The 14,353-nt window shown below is 33.5% G+C and overlaps 4 protein-coding genes across 4 annotated transcripts; 1 reads left to right on the forward strand and 3 right to left on the reverse strand.

The window, feature by feature from the left end:
* Positions 1 to 111: 111 nt before the first annotated feature.
* PPL_10408 (uncharacterized protein) lies at positions 112 to 2,439 on the reverse strand (the record flags this gene model as incomplete). The annotated part of the gene is made up of 5 exons (XM_020581184.1): positions 112 to 208; positions 342 to 684; positions 951 to 1,369; positions 1,454 to 2,004; positions 2,110 to 2,439. The coding sequence occupies 5 exons, from the start codon at positions 2,437 to 2,439 to the stop codon at positions 112 to 114; spliced, it is 1,740 nt and encodes a 579-aa protein (XP_020428324.1).
* A 1,545-nt stretch (positions 2,440 to 3,984) lies between these two features.
* On the reverse strand, positions 3,985 to 7,468 carry pdhC (dihydrolipoamide acetyltransferase; the record flags this gene model as incomplete). The annotated part of the gene is made up of 7 exons (XM_020581185.1): positions 3,985 to 5,070; positions 5,165 to 5,385; positions 5,460 to 5,634; positions 5,719 to 5,939; positions 6,062 to 6,289; positions 7,262 to 7,392; positions 7,443 to 7,468. 7 exons carry the CDS (start codon positions 7,466 to 7,468, stop codon positions 3,985 to 3,987), a joined length of 2,088 nt encoding a protein of 695 aa, XP_020428325.1.
* A 453-nt stretch (positions 7,469 to 7,921) lies between these two features.
* PPL_10410 (uncharacterized protein) lies at positions 7,922 to 10,414 on the reverse strand (the record flags this gene model as incomplete). The annotated part of the gene is made up of 1 exon (XM_020581186.1): positions 7,922 to 10,414. One exon carries the CDS (start codon positions 10,412 to 10,414, stop codon positions 7,922 to 7,924), a length of 2,493 nt encoding a protein of 830 aa, XP_020428326.1.
* Positions 10,415 to 10,568: 154 nt separating this feature from the next.
* PPL_10411 (uncharacterized protein) lies at positions 10,569 to 14,239 on the forward strand (the record flags this gene model as incomplete). Its single annotated transcript, XM_020581187.1, has 4 exons — positions 10,569 to 10,874; positions 11,604 to 11,644; positions 12,546 to 12,805; positions 12,867 to 14,239. 4 exons carry the CDS (start codon positions 10,569 to 10,571, stop codon positions 14,237 to 14,239), a joined length of 1,980 nt encoding a protein of 659 aa, XP_020428327.1.
* Between the last annotated feature and the right edge of the window lie 114 nt (positions 14,240 to 14,353).

Below are 14,353 nucleotides of genomic sequence, written 5' to 3' on the forward strand. Positions count from 1 at the left end.
TGTTATAATAATATATTTTATTTTGTTATTTTAGACTACGGCTAGATTATGTTCGACAAGGAATTTGAGCAAATCGGGCACTTTTCCAAATGACCGTTCTTTGCGGCATTATCAATTGCTTTTACCGTTGAAATAAGTTCCTATCCATTGTGGTGAAAGAATTTTAATATTTCCAGATGACCATTTCCAGCAGCACCATCGATATTTACTTTATTTGATAATTTATCATATCCACTTTTGAAATGGATCCACTTTACAATTTGAAGGTGTCCGTTTGTCGAAGCATCGATCATAGCTCGTCTTGTGAATCCTTCTGTTCTATGTTCACCTATCCATTCTACAATATCAAAGAATTTGAGCATGCAATTTCCATTGCTTGGTTTGTTGATTCACTGATTTTATTCTCATCTAACCATTTAATAATCGTTAGATTTCCTCTTTCCACTGCGACATCAATAAGTCTAGCATTATCGTTATCATCGGTGAGATCTAGATCATTGTTCTCTCTCTTCAAGTACTCGAGAACATGAACATGATTTCCAAACACCGCTTGATAGTACATGCTGTTTCCTTTTCTATATTGTGATTTGTGTTTGGCCAGCCATTCGATCATATAACATCTTTTTGCAACAAAAACCTTAATAATAAAACAAAGATAAACCGATAGATAAACACTAGACCAATCTATTGATCAAAATTATCTGATACTCAACGAAGTTCATATAAAAAGACTAATAAGAATTAATTAAACTTGATTAGGTTTTTCATACTATTAACTTATCAAATTTTCATTTCTAGTTATAACTAAGTTACTTACGATTAATATATTGCAAGAAACAATGTTGTTTGTTAAAAATTTACTATTTTATCTTTAGTTTCTTTCATTTTTATTAAATTTTATTGTATTCACAATTAATAAATTAATCTAAAAAGAAATTTGATTGTTAAACAAGAAATTAATATAATGAGAATAATATAATAAAATGAAATTAATGGGTGTTGCTCGATGAGGTATCTTTCGATATCTTTGTGTCCATATTCTCTTGCCCAGACAATGGGACATGAGAAATCATAGTATTCATTCTCAGCAAGCCAAACCGTTTGATTTTGATGTAACCATTTCACCATTGGTAAGTCACAATTATCTATTGCTATTTCGAATGTTGATACTGAACCTCGTTGAGCAAGTCGACGACTCAACCACTCAACTACTTCAACATGGCCACGAGCAACTGCCATATTAAGTAAGTAGGTGGTTGTACTATATCTAATTATATTTTCATCGACAAGGAACTTGAGCATTTCCAAATGATCGTTCTTTGCGGCATTATCGATTGCTTTTATAGTTGCACTCAGTTCATATCCATTGCTGTACAAGAATTTCACGACATCCAGATGTCCATTTCCAGCAGCATCATCGATATTTAGTTTATTTGAAAATTTATCAAGATACCCACCATTGAAATGAATCCACTTTACAATTTGAAGGTGTCCGTTTGTTGAAGCATCGATCATTGATCGTTTTGTGTATCCTTCCGTTCTATTTTCAAATAGCCATTCTACAATATTAAGGTATCCTTTTGCACATGCATTATCAATGGCATCATGTGAAGCTCTTCCAATCTTGTTCTCATCTAACCATTTCAAAACTTGGAGGTTTCCTCTTTCTGCTGCGACATCAATGAGTTTTTTAGAATATGGTCCTTCTTGTGGAAGATCATTGTTCCTTCTCTTCAAGTACTCGAGAACATGAATATGATTTCCAAACACCGCATGATAGTACATGTTATTTCCTTTTCTATATTGTGGTATGTGTTCGGCCAGCCATTCAATCATATCGACGCGACCAACTCTTGCTGCGGAATCAAAGACTTTACAAATGTTCTCTAAATAGGAACGGCTGCCCGAAATCTCCTTTCCTGACAAATAGATCATCATATCGATATCGTTGGAGAGTGGTGATCGTGTAAAGTACAATTTGTAGTACAAAGACATTCCTTTCGACTTGAATAGATTCTCCAGGTACTTGAATATCTCAAACTTTCCTGACAACACTGCAACTCTTAGAAAACCATCATATGTACGAAGGTATTCGCCATCCACTCGTACATAGTCATTGATAAGGTGATCAGCAATCTTTCTTTCTTCCACCAAATATTTGACAATATCTAATGAATTTGGATGTGATGTTTTGATTGCATTCACCAAGATTTGATAAATATCATACCATAACATAAGTACGATGTTGTTTGACTTAAACCACACTTTTAACATTTCTAAATACCCATTACCAGCCATAACTTTTGGTTGACGTGTAACAGATCTCCATTTGTATATCTCTCTCCTATCTAATAAACATCGATGATTTCTAACTTGATCAAATATTAATCTATTTAAAACACGATTGTTAAATATACATATAAATAATGATTTATTCATTCTTTTATCTATCTTTTTTGTAACTTTTGGATCAAGTTTTTGTAAAATAAATCAGATGATGTTTTCTAAATTATTTTATCCATAAACAGTTTGTTAAATTAAAAAACCACTTTTTTTTTGATCGAGACTTTCACAATAATTTTATTTTATTTTGTGATATCATATCAATAAACAAGCATGTATATACCTCAACTGACTCCATCTGTTTGTTTGACAAAGTTTTTCACCATTTCTTCACCACTACAATTCCATCCATACACTTCAGAAAAGTAAGTACTTCTTAACATTGTCTTTAATAATGTTGTAGCTTTCGTGATGCAAGCTACAATATAAATTCAACATGTATTGTTTGTCTTGTTCAACTACCAATATCCAATGATTGATTCCATCCTTAGTTGTATCACACAGTACAGATCGTTTCCGCGACGCAAGAGAAACAATAATAGGAATACATACATTTGATACAATATTTATCTTCACCGTTTACTTACTTTAGGATTATCTTTCAAATATTTAGCTACCATTTCTTGTACCTCTTTAATAGGATCAATGTAAACTCCGGACCCTTATTACATTGTTATCAAGAATTAAGTAAAATATACAATTTAATCTTCACAAACTACCCCATAGCACTCCTTTCCATCTTTACTTTCAATCAAGTTTAGCTGTTTGAATTTCTCAAACTTTGCTATCAACTGAGATGTACTTTGAAGATCCAGGAAGTTGCAATGTTCTCTGTTTCTTTTGCTTGTCCGTCAATACACGATTAAAAACTTTACTGAACAAGTCTATGTAGAATTGATCTGTAATGTGCATTCTATCTTGTTCAAACAACTTTTTGTCGTCTGCACTCGATCGATTCCTTGGTACCAAGTAAATACATGTCTCGTAATGACCAAGCAACTTCTCTTTGCTTGACATGGGTTTCTTGCAGTGTTTACCAGTATATTTGGTTTTATCTTTGCCACTTCTGGATGGCTTCTCACAAGTGTGAATCCCACCCTCTTGGAAATGACAACCTGACTGGCAATGATGGTTTGTCTTTTCGTGCTTCTCCACCCTGGATTTAAATTTATTCTAGTAAAGAGAAGGACAAAATGCATGCCTGCACTTGAAAATCGAACTGCCCTTTTTTCAAACGGATTAACATATTTTTCTTGTGCATCTATTAATATTGTTTCTAACTCTTTGGCTTTCCTTTTCTTAGACTTATTTTTCTCTCATCCCCGCATAGATCATTCTCAGATTCACACATTTGACAAATTATTACTTTATAATGACTATTACCAATTTAAACAATAAACAATCTATGACCAATTTTTTTTTTTTTGCAAAGTGAGTTTTTTAATTTTTAACAACTTATCATATCAAGTAAAGAGATAATAATTGGAATAAATTATGATCATTAGTTTGTTATATCTACTAATCTTATACCTTATTATTTTATTTGTATTTTAATAATAGATGTTCTATTGTTTGGTGTAAAACAAAATTGATTAAAGAAAAGTAGTTAAAATTATTGATTGATGACAAATATTTATTTATTTATAAAAGTAACTTCAATGGATTTTCGATGTAATCCTTGAAACGTTGTAACCATTCAGCACCTACAGCACCATCGATAACACGGTGATCACATGACAAAGTGACAGAGAGGATGGTAGCGGTTTCGTATGGCAATTCACCTTCCTTTGGCTTCTCGGCTGGCACCAAACGTGACTCAGTGGTTCCGATGGCCAAGATAGCGGCTTGTGGTGGGTTAATGACGGCAGAGAAACTCTTGATACCAAACATACCCAAGTTGGAAATGGTAAAAGTACCGGATTGGAAGTCCTGTGGTTGGAGCTTACCCTTCTTGGCCTTGTCGGCCATCTCACGCACCTGGTTGGCAATGGTTGCCAATCCCTTCTTGTCAGAGTCACGTACCAACGGTGTGAACAAACCGATGTCGGTGTTGACGGCAACGTTGATATCGACATTGTGGAAACGACGAACGGCACTGGTCATCCAAGTGCTATTTACAGTGGGGACGTCCTTCAAAGCGGCAGAGGCAGCCTTGATAATAAAGTCATTGACCGACAACTTGTATTTTCCGTCGGCTTGACCGTTCAACTCGGTACGCACCTTGAGAAGCTTGTCGACACGACACTCCATGGTGAGGTAGTAATGTGGGATGGTTTGCTTGGATTCAGTGAGACGCGCAGCAGTGACCTTACGAATATTCGAGTGTGGAATGTCTGTGTATTCACCGACTTGTTCGGTGGCGACGGCTGGACGTGTGGCGGTGGTAGTGGCGGCAGCAGCTGGAGCGACTTCCTCGACAGCCTTTGGTTGATAGTTCAAAACGTCAGCCTTTACAATACGTTGATTTGGTCCGGTTCCAGAGACATCGGCAATATTGACACCCTTCTCCTTGGCAACGAATCTGGCAGCTGGTGATGAGAAAATTCTTCCACCTTCGTTGTTTTGTTGTCTTGGTGCAGATGATGATGAGCTTGATGGTGTCGATGTTTGTTGTGGAGCAGCTGATTCGGCTGGTGCTGATTCAGCTGGAGCACTGGTGCTAGTACCAACAGTGTAATCATTGAATTTATCGATATCTTCTTTCTTTGCAGCTAAAATACAAACTGGCTATAAACATGTTTTGAATAATAATAAACATTGTAAATAACTCTGTGATTTGTTGTTGTAGAAATATAGATGTCAAGTATTTCAAACTACTTACGCTGTCAATGTTAACACCAGAGGTACCGGCTGGAACTAAAATCTTGGCAACATAACCTGATTCCAAACATTCGAAATCCATAGTAGCCTTGTCAGTCTCGACTTGAGCAATGATATCACCAACTTTAACTTGATCTCCAACCTTCTTGTTCCACTTGGCAAGACCACCAGTCTCCATTGATGGTGAAAGTGCTGGCATACCAACAACGATATGTTTTGGATCTAAAATAGATAGATATTTTTATTAATACGATCAATCTTTGATTATTTCTAATTTTTTTTTATGTTATACTTACAAGTCTTTGATGAGGCAGCTGGTTTTGGTGCGGCGGCAGCTGGCTTTGGTGCTTCCTTTGGTGCGGCAGCAGCAGCTGGAGCTGGAGCAGCAGCGGCGGCGGCTGGAGCAGCAGAAGCTGAATAGTCTTTGAACTTCTCGATATCTTCCTTCTTCTTTGCGAAAATAGCAATCAACTGTTTGAACAATTGTTGTTGTTGTTAGATCATACACATCTGACAAAGATACTTTTAATCTTTAGTTTTAAATGAATGACTTACACTATTGATTGGAATACCTTTGGTACCTTCTGGAGCAATGATCTTTGCGAGATAACCTGATTCCAAACATTCGAAATCCATGGTTGCCTTATCGGTTTCGATTTGAGCAATGATATCACCAACTTTAATTTGATCTCCAACCTTCTTATTCCAAGCTACAATATTACCCTCTGTCATCGATGGTGACAATGCTGGCATATCAATCTTAATATGTGGTGGATCTAAAAAAAATTATAAAGTAAATTGATTAATTAAATATAAATATGAAATTTCATCTTAAATTTTAATCAATCATTTCATTGTGATGAATAGTATGATTGATCGATTGCATAGATATACCTACATTGAGTGGAGTAGAATCTTGATGATGGAACATGATATGAATGTACTTGTGGTGCAACCATCTTTAATGAATAGTTAAGATATGATGCATTGTTGTTGTTGTTGATGGTTGGGCAGTTGTTAACGGCAAACAATGCAGTTCTACCAACACCAGTGGTGTAATTACGTACACCATTTACCAATGTTTGTTGCTTCTTTACTAATCTAATTGAATGTCTCAACATTGTTTCTGTAATATATATATATATGTAATTTAACACAATAACAATCCTGACCGAACTGACCTAAAATTATTTAATTAAATAATAAATATATATATGAAAAAATAATAATAAGAATTAAATGAAATTTATAACAATTGTTGATAAATTTGCAATTAATTAATTATGTATTAGTTTTAAAAGTTAAGTTGGATGCAATGTAAACTGATAAAAGTAGAAGGTGTTTTGAAGTGGCATCATGATAGTTCAAAAAAAAAAAAATGAAAAAAAAATAATAATGATTTTTAAAAAAAATAAAAAATAAAAAGTTTTTCAAGTTCCCAAACAAAACCTTGCAAAAAAAAAAAATAAGATGGAAATTTTTTTATTCTTTTTTGGCAAAGATGAGATTTAAATAAAAAAACAATTACAAAAAAGAATTATATTATTTGTTGAGTTGTAAAATCAAAGAATAAAAGAGAATAAATAAAATTTAAACCACTCTTTTTTTATTTATTTTTAATTTCTTTACAATCACAATGACACAAACAAATAAAGACATCAACTTGTTAATCTTCCAATATTACTTCTTGGTCAAATAATAAATAGATAAAGTAATAATAAATAATATTATAGTATCATTTCAAAGAACTAAATGTCTTCCATCGATGATAACTACTGTTATTATAGATGATCGAACAAACTTTCCAATTGAGCTCCTAAATCTCCATAGATTAATGTTATTACCAAAGTCAAGAGTAAAGGAATTCAGATACTGTCGAACACTCCAACACAGATTTCCAGATTCCATTCAAAACTATCGATCGGCCCGCAGTTTAATGAGCAGTTGACAGCCAGCAACATTCCACATGGAATCAAAAGTATTAGATTGTCGGGTAACAGCTTCAATCAACCGATTGGTAGAGGTGTTCTTCCAAGAAGTCTTGAAAGTATTCGCTTTGGCAGTCAATATTGTCAAGGTATAGAACCAGGTGTACTACCAACCACAACTGAAACGGCTGTATATGAAAGGTCGTCATATTCAACTCCACCCAGATTTACTCCCAGCCAACCTCGAAGTTTTACAGCTCTCCAAGCACCGTCAATCAATACACTGTTATTACCAAACACTCTTCATACAATATTAGATACTTCATCAAGTTTTATTCCAACTTTAATGACACTTCCTCATCTAACCACTCTGTCATTCTTAAACGATAGCTTACAATTGAACTTAACCGACCTGTCATTTTCATCAGAGTAGCAAATTAACTTGGTAAATACCAACAACTATCAAACATTTGAATTTTAATATTAACATCAAGTCGGTAGTTTGAGGACTTTGGAAATATTACATGGTACTGGTATCTACAGTGTCTGAGGTCTAACGGCAACCAAGTTCCCAACAATATTATCCATTCTTTAAACTTCAATTGATTTCTTGCCATTGTTTAATTTGGCAAGAAATCAATTGAAGTTTACCATTATAAAACCTCCTTTTTATTTCACAACAACAATGCTGATTCATGAATCTGAATTTATTGATCTACTCTCAAAGTAAATCAATTTAAAATAAATCTTCTTTCATTCATTGACAAATACCTTTTTTCATATAATATTACAATAATTATTTTTAGAATCGACGGTAGTATTATCTTTTATTAGATTAACATGACACCGAGTGAAAATATCGATAAAATAATGCTAATTGATAGGTTGTTTGATGACGATAGATCACCAGTAGTGCTTGTGCCAGGGGTTGAAGTTGTAGATGAGGTGGTTGTGGTGCTTGTACCAGTAGTTGAAGTTGTAGATGAGGTACTTGTGCTTGTGTCAGTGGTAGTGTTGAGAGTCGGTTCAGAACAATCAAGACCTGTATATCCTTTATCACATTTACAAATGGCATTAGTATAGTTACATTGACCATGAGATGAACAATCATTCAAACAAGGTCTTGTATAGTAAAATAGTGTGTCGTTGTTGAATGTTTCTTGATCTGAAACTGAAACATAAACTGAAACAAGATTGTTTTTGGAGTCGGCTTCTCCCGATGGTGTGATGGTGCATATTAAATTGTTGGTGTTGATTTGTGTCACAGCACATTCTTCATTATTGATTTTCAAAACAAGGTCGATATTAATAAAATTGTCACCAGTGATTGTGAAATTAACTGGTTGATTTTTAAAGTATAGCTTTGGATTGATATCTGTGATTGTTGGTGCTAGATATCCAGATGAGTATTTGTTTGATGTTGGATTATAGACAACAAAAGATCCTGCACCAGATGATACAATACAAATAAGAGTTGCTGGGAAATTCTCTTTACTTTCAGATTCACATTCTAATTGTTCTCCATTAAGATAGATTGGAGTGGAAATAAGGAAGGTTCCAACAACTGTAATATTTCCTCCAGTCACTGGTATAACTGATACTGATGTGATATTCGATTTAAGATTAAGATTTAATGATACATCAGCTTGTTTGGAATCAACGAGAATAGTATAATTGTTGTTTAATATTGTTGTTGGAAGTTGAGCAACTATTTCGCTATCGCTAACCGAAGTAAAGATTGTATCTACATTGACATTTCCGAGGTCAGTCATCTTAAGAAGAAAAGCTGAAGATCCAAAGTTAGTTCCTGAAATTGTAATTACAATTGCATTATTATCGTCTTGTGTGTAGGAAGTGATAGTAGGGCTGTTATACTGGAAAGTAAGAGTATTGGAATAGACACCACGAAGTTGACTGAACATACGAATTCTTCTATCTGTGAGAATACCTTGAGGTGTTGAGAGTTGGCATAAATTTCCCGAGATAACTTGACACGCTACTGAAATATCACCAAAGATAGTTGTTAAATATTGTTCGTTGTTTGACGTGAAGAAATCACCTTTGATAACAAAATATACACCGGCGTATGTATCAATCGATTCTTGACCAACTGAGGTTAAATATGGAACAAGGATTACATTTGTACTAAATACACTTGAACTAGAAACAAGAACTTGTAAATTGGTCTCAGTTGAACCTGCTGGTACTGTAAAGTTTAGTGATTTGGCAGTTGAGTTGAATGAAATTGGTTGAGTATTCCATGTGATTGATAAGTATTGTGATGGAACCATGTCGGAGGCATTGAATGAGATGATGTTGTTTATCTGTGTGTAGGTTGGTCCGAAAGATGGTTTGATGAAAGTGAGCAGATTAAATTGATCGGAACTATATCCATTGAATGTCACTTGAGCCTGACAAGTTTGAAGTGGTGTAACTGTCTGTTTTCCATCGAGAGCTAAAGAACAACCAATCGAATTGACAGAGTTGAACTTCATATCGGTACAATTGATTCCACAAACTGTAATTTGGTAGTTTGCTGTGTTGACAAAGTTATTTCCGGTTATGGTAATATTAGAAACACCCACATAAGGGATTGATGGTGTACCTCCAACGATATATGGTTTGGGAACAGAACAGTCGTCAGCGAGCCAACCGGAATTGCAAACGCATCCACCAGAGATACATTGACCGTGACCTGAGCATTGATTTTCACATAGACTTGTATATTTCATTGTGTACATCCTTGAAGAGGATGACAGAACACTGACAACCTTGAGATCTTTATCGACGCCAACAGCATAGGAATAGGAATTTAGATTTTGACTAACTGGCTCTACAGGTTGAATACTCACAAATGTTGGTTTCAATCCAGTGTCAGATATTGTTACAACACCAAGATTTCCTTGTTTATCAACAACGGAAATGAATATTTGTCGGTAATCGATGTCATAGTTCATGTTAATGCATCTGCCGACGTCACTGGTGAGTGGAAATACGTTCTGTTGACCGGTTGTCACATTGAATCTTTCGAGATACGCACCATTACTGTCGGTAGTACAAGTATAGACCATGTAGTTATAGGCAAAAGCTGTCATCGAAGCGGTTTTCGAATGGCTAAGATAGAGTAAGGTAGAGGCAGGTCCTACATAATTTAAATAGATTAATCCACCATATGATAAATAGAGAACTTTGCTCACTCTATCATAAACCATAAAGTCAATCTCAGCGTCAAGCGGCACTGGAACATCGTACATATAAGTCGAACCTGGAGAGTAGTATTGGCCAGCGGTATTGTAGTTCCAGATAGTACCAGTTATTATCATCCTTAACAGATTGCTATGATAAAATGTCAATTCCGAGATGTATTCATTCTTGTCGTTGACCACCCATCGTTGGATCATATTTTTTTTCGTCAATATGCCAGTGGTATCATATTGCTGGGAGATCGAAGCAGAACCTGTCATGTCCTGAACGAAGATGCAAGCGAGTTCAGAAACCGTTGAGGAACTATTCTCTGATTTCAAAGGCAGTGCAATGGCCATGTTGGTACCGCCATTGGCAGTGGTGGCGAGCGAACTAATGATGGCATCGTTACTCAGTGGATCGAGATTGTCAGAGTACCTAAAGACAGTGGATCTCTGGTTGTTCGACATGATCATAAAATTCCTTTGGCCAGGCATATTCATGTCGGTTGCAAACTCGCCTCTAGCTATTCCATTGATTGGTACACCACCAACCTCTAACAACAACTTGGTGTATTGTGTTCCAAACACTTGTGCATTGGTATGGTCAACCAAAAGAAGTTGAATAATTACAAAGTATATAAATAATAGTGTATAAATAAATTTATTCAAATTCATTTTCATGATTTTATTTTAAAGTTACTATTAATAGTAATTGACTTGTCGAATTTGATAATAAGGAAAGTTCATCTAAAAAAAAAATAAAATCGTGTTGATGGGAATTTTGTCCAATTTCATAGTTGCCTATTCAACGAAAAAACAAAGTTTGATCAAACAACAGAGACACAAGAAAGCAAAGATTAAAATAACAATGATCGAGATTTTTTGTTATTTTGTTTTAAAAAAATATCTTTTGAATTTATTTAAAATACAACTATAACGTTATGTCTTTATCTTTTTTCCAATTTAATTGTTTACCAAAGAAACAAATATAAATTTAATCTTTTATTTTTTCTAACACGAATGTTTAATCGATTTTTTTTTTTATCTTTAAAAAATTTTTAAACGCTATTCTCTGTGTCGAACGTGCAAATCTAACCTATATAATAGAATGAGTGTATCTAAATATTGTTGTAGATATGGTATAGAATTATGAATGGGCAACACTAATGAATATCATCAATATTTAAAACCGATTATAGAGTTAGAGTTCACTTAGTGTTAAAGGGTAAGTGCATTATATTATGATCTTCATTGTTAATTTGAAATATTAAATACTAATAAATATAAAATATATATAGATCAGAATTAGTTCACTTTCCTCTTTTAGATGGTAACAAATTACAAAGTTTTATATTCAACCGCCACAAGGTAAAGGTGAATGAGTGCATCCAAAAAAAAAAAGAGAGAAACTCGAAATACTTTATTTGACTGTATGTTATTATAGTTAAGGAATGAATACAATTTATACAACTACAACTAATCTCCAACATATTTTATATGAACTATCTTGTGTTCTATTTATAATGACCAAGAATTAATATTGGAAGATTAACAAGTTGATGTTCTTTTTTGTTTCGTTCATCACCACGATCACAAATCTATATTGTCTTTTAAACATAAAGAAACTTGATAGTATTCCATCGTGTGAAACTACAGTTATTTTAGAACCGAGAATTCAAGTCGATTCCCAAAATCTTTATAGTATAACCATCAAATGTAAATGAATTGATAAATTGTCGAACACTCAAATACAAATTGCCAGATTCCATTCAAACACTATCTATATGATGAAGAGTTGACAGCCAACAACATTCCACGTGGAATCAAAAGTATACTTTGGCAAGCGACAGCTTCAATCAAAAATAGTGTTTACAATTCCGTGGAAAAAATAGAAGCAAATTAAAAAAATTTGAGTGGTACCACTGAAATTAGTATGGCTTTTCTCCCTTGCTCTATAAATTGTTCAAAAAAACCCAACCTACAAAATGAAATAACACATTTCATTGGGAACACTAAGTGTTATTTACTTCTAAAACTTCCACTGCAAATGACCTCATACACCCACAGTAGCTGAACTCATGCTAAATTAAATTATTAAAACTTTGGTGGTATAGTAGAAAAAACAATAATATTTTTAATCATGATCAAATTTTTATTTGTTATTATTGTTTTTTTTTAAAATTACTTATTGTTTATTAAAGATGAATGAAAACAAAGAACATAGATTTGTTAATATTCCAATATTACTTCTTATTTTTATAATAAATAGAATTCCTGATAATTTAGATAGAATTTGTTGGAGTTTAGTTTGTAAGAGATGGTTTGATAATAGAGATAAATATTTATTGTTCAATACCGATGAAATCAGTTTGATGTCAAATTATAATAATTATAATAGTGCGGCACCATTTCATCTACAATCATACAAATCAATCTATTTGAAATCAATAGATAAGAAGAGAGATTGTATATTCAATATTGGTTTAGGTTATCCTTATTGTCCCAAATATGACTATTCAATTGAATATCGTAAGTTTTTTTAAAAAAAGATTGTTTAATTATTTAAAATACTAATGTATATATAATATAGGAGCATTTAAAAAAATTGATAGTATTCCATCGAATGTAACTACTGTTATTTTAGATGACAATTTTCTTAGTAATTCCCGACATAATTTAATCGATTCCGAACATCTTTCTAAGCTGTTATCTCAATCTCCAAATGTAAAGGAATTGCAAAATTGTAAAACTCTCAAATACAAATTACCAGAAGAAATTCAAACACTTTCTATCCATTCAAGGTCTTTTGAAGAGTTGACAGCCAACAACATTCCACGTGGAATCAAAAATATTACTTTGAAGGTTAACCATTTCAAACAACAGATTGGTAGAGGTGTTCTTCCAGAAGGTCTTGAAAGTATTTGCTTTGGTAGTGAATATAGAATAAAGATAGAACCAGATGTACTGCCATCCTCATTGAAACATCTGTATCTTGAGAGTGATCTTACCAAACTCAAAAAACAATCACTTCCAGCCAACCTCGAAGTTCTACAGCTCCCTAAAGAAAATTCCATCAATAAGTTGTTGTTACCAAACACTCTTCATACAATATTAGAGATATCATCCTGCTATATACCTACGTTAATGAAATTTCCTCATCTAACAACTCTGTCATTCTATGACAGTAGTTCCTCATTGGATATCAATGAGCTTCCACCAAACTTAACCAACCTGTCATTCTCAGGTGATTATCAACTTAAATGTGCAATACCACCAACAATTACACATTTGGATATTAAAAATTGTAGATTTGAGAGTAGTGAAATATTACCAAAGACCTCAAACTACAGATTTGAAATTCTAATATCGCCAAAGTGCCCAGAACTACAAATGACAAATGTTCACATTTCTAAATTGGCACTTAATAGTCTCATTGATATCACACCTGGAATGATTACACCGGGAATCGAATCATTGGATCTATCAATGACCACCAGTAAAATCTACGTTGGATCAATACCAGAGTCAGTGAAACACTTGTCATTAAATATGACTACTGAGAATTATCATAATGTCATCCCGGAAACAGTTGAAACACTCGAGTTGCACAGAACCGATTCACTAACAGCTAACAGCATTCCAAAAACATTGAAAACCTTGATCATACCGTTTTCAAAATCAACACTTCAGTTCATTCCTCGACCACTTCCACCAAACATCATCTTTTGTGAAACCAATCTCCAACACGCATCTCATATAAGAAAACTTGATCACCAATATTATCTATTGTTTGGCAAACCAATCGAAGAAGTCGATGGAGAGATTACTAGTGAACAACCAGCTTTTCATTTCACAACAGCAATCTTTCATGAATCTGAATTCATTGATCTACTTTCACGTGAATCAAAGAAACCAAACCCATTTAACTACTTTAACCTAAATCAATTTTTTATAAATAAATAAGTAACCGTTGAACAATTAAAATAAATAATAATATTAAAATTAGTATTCATGTTTAAATCTATCAAGTTATCAATAAATTTATTCCAACAAACATTAGCATTACAAAACCTTGAT

This window comes from Heterostelium album, assembly GCF_000004825.1.
Source record: "Heterostelium album PN500 unplaced genomic scaffold PPL_scaffold14, whole genome shotgun sequence".
Lineage (NCBI taxonomy): Eukaryota > Evosea > Eumycetozoa > Acytosteliales > Acytosteliaceae > Heterostelium > Heterostelium album.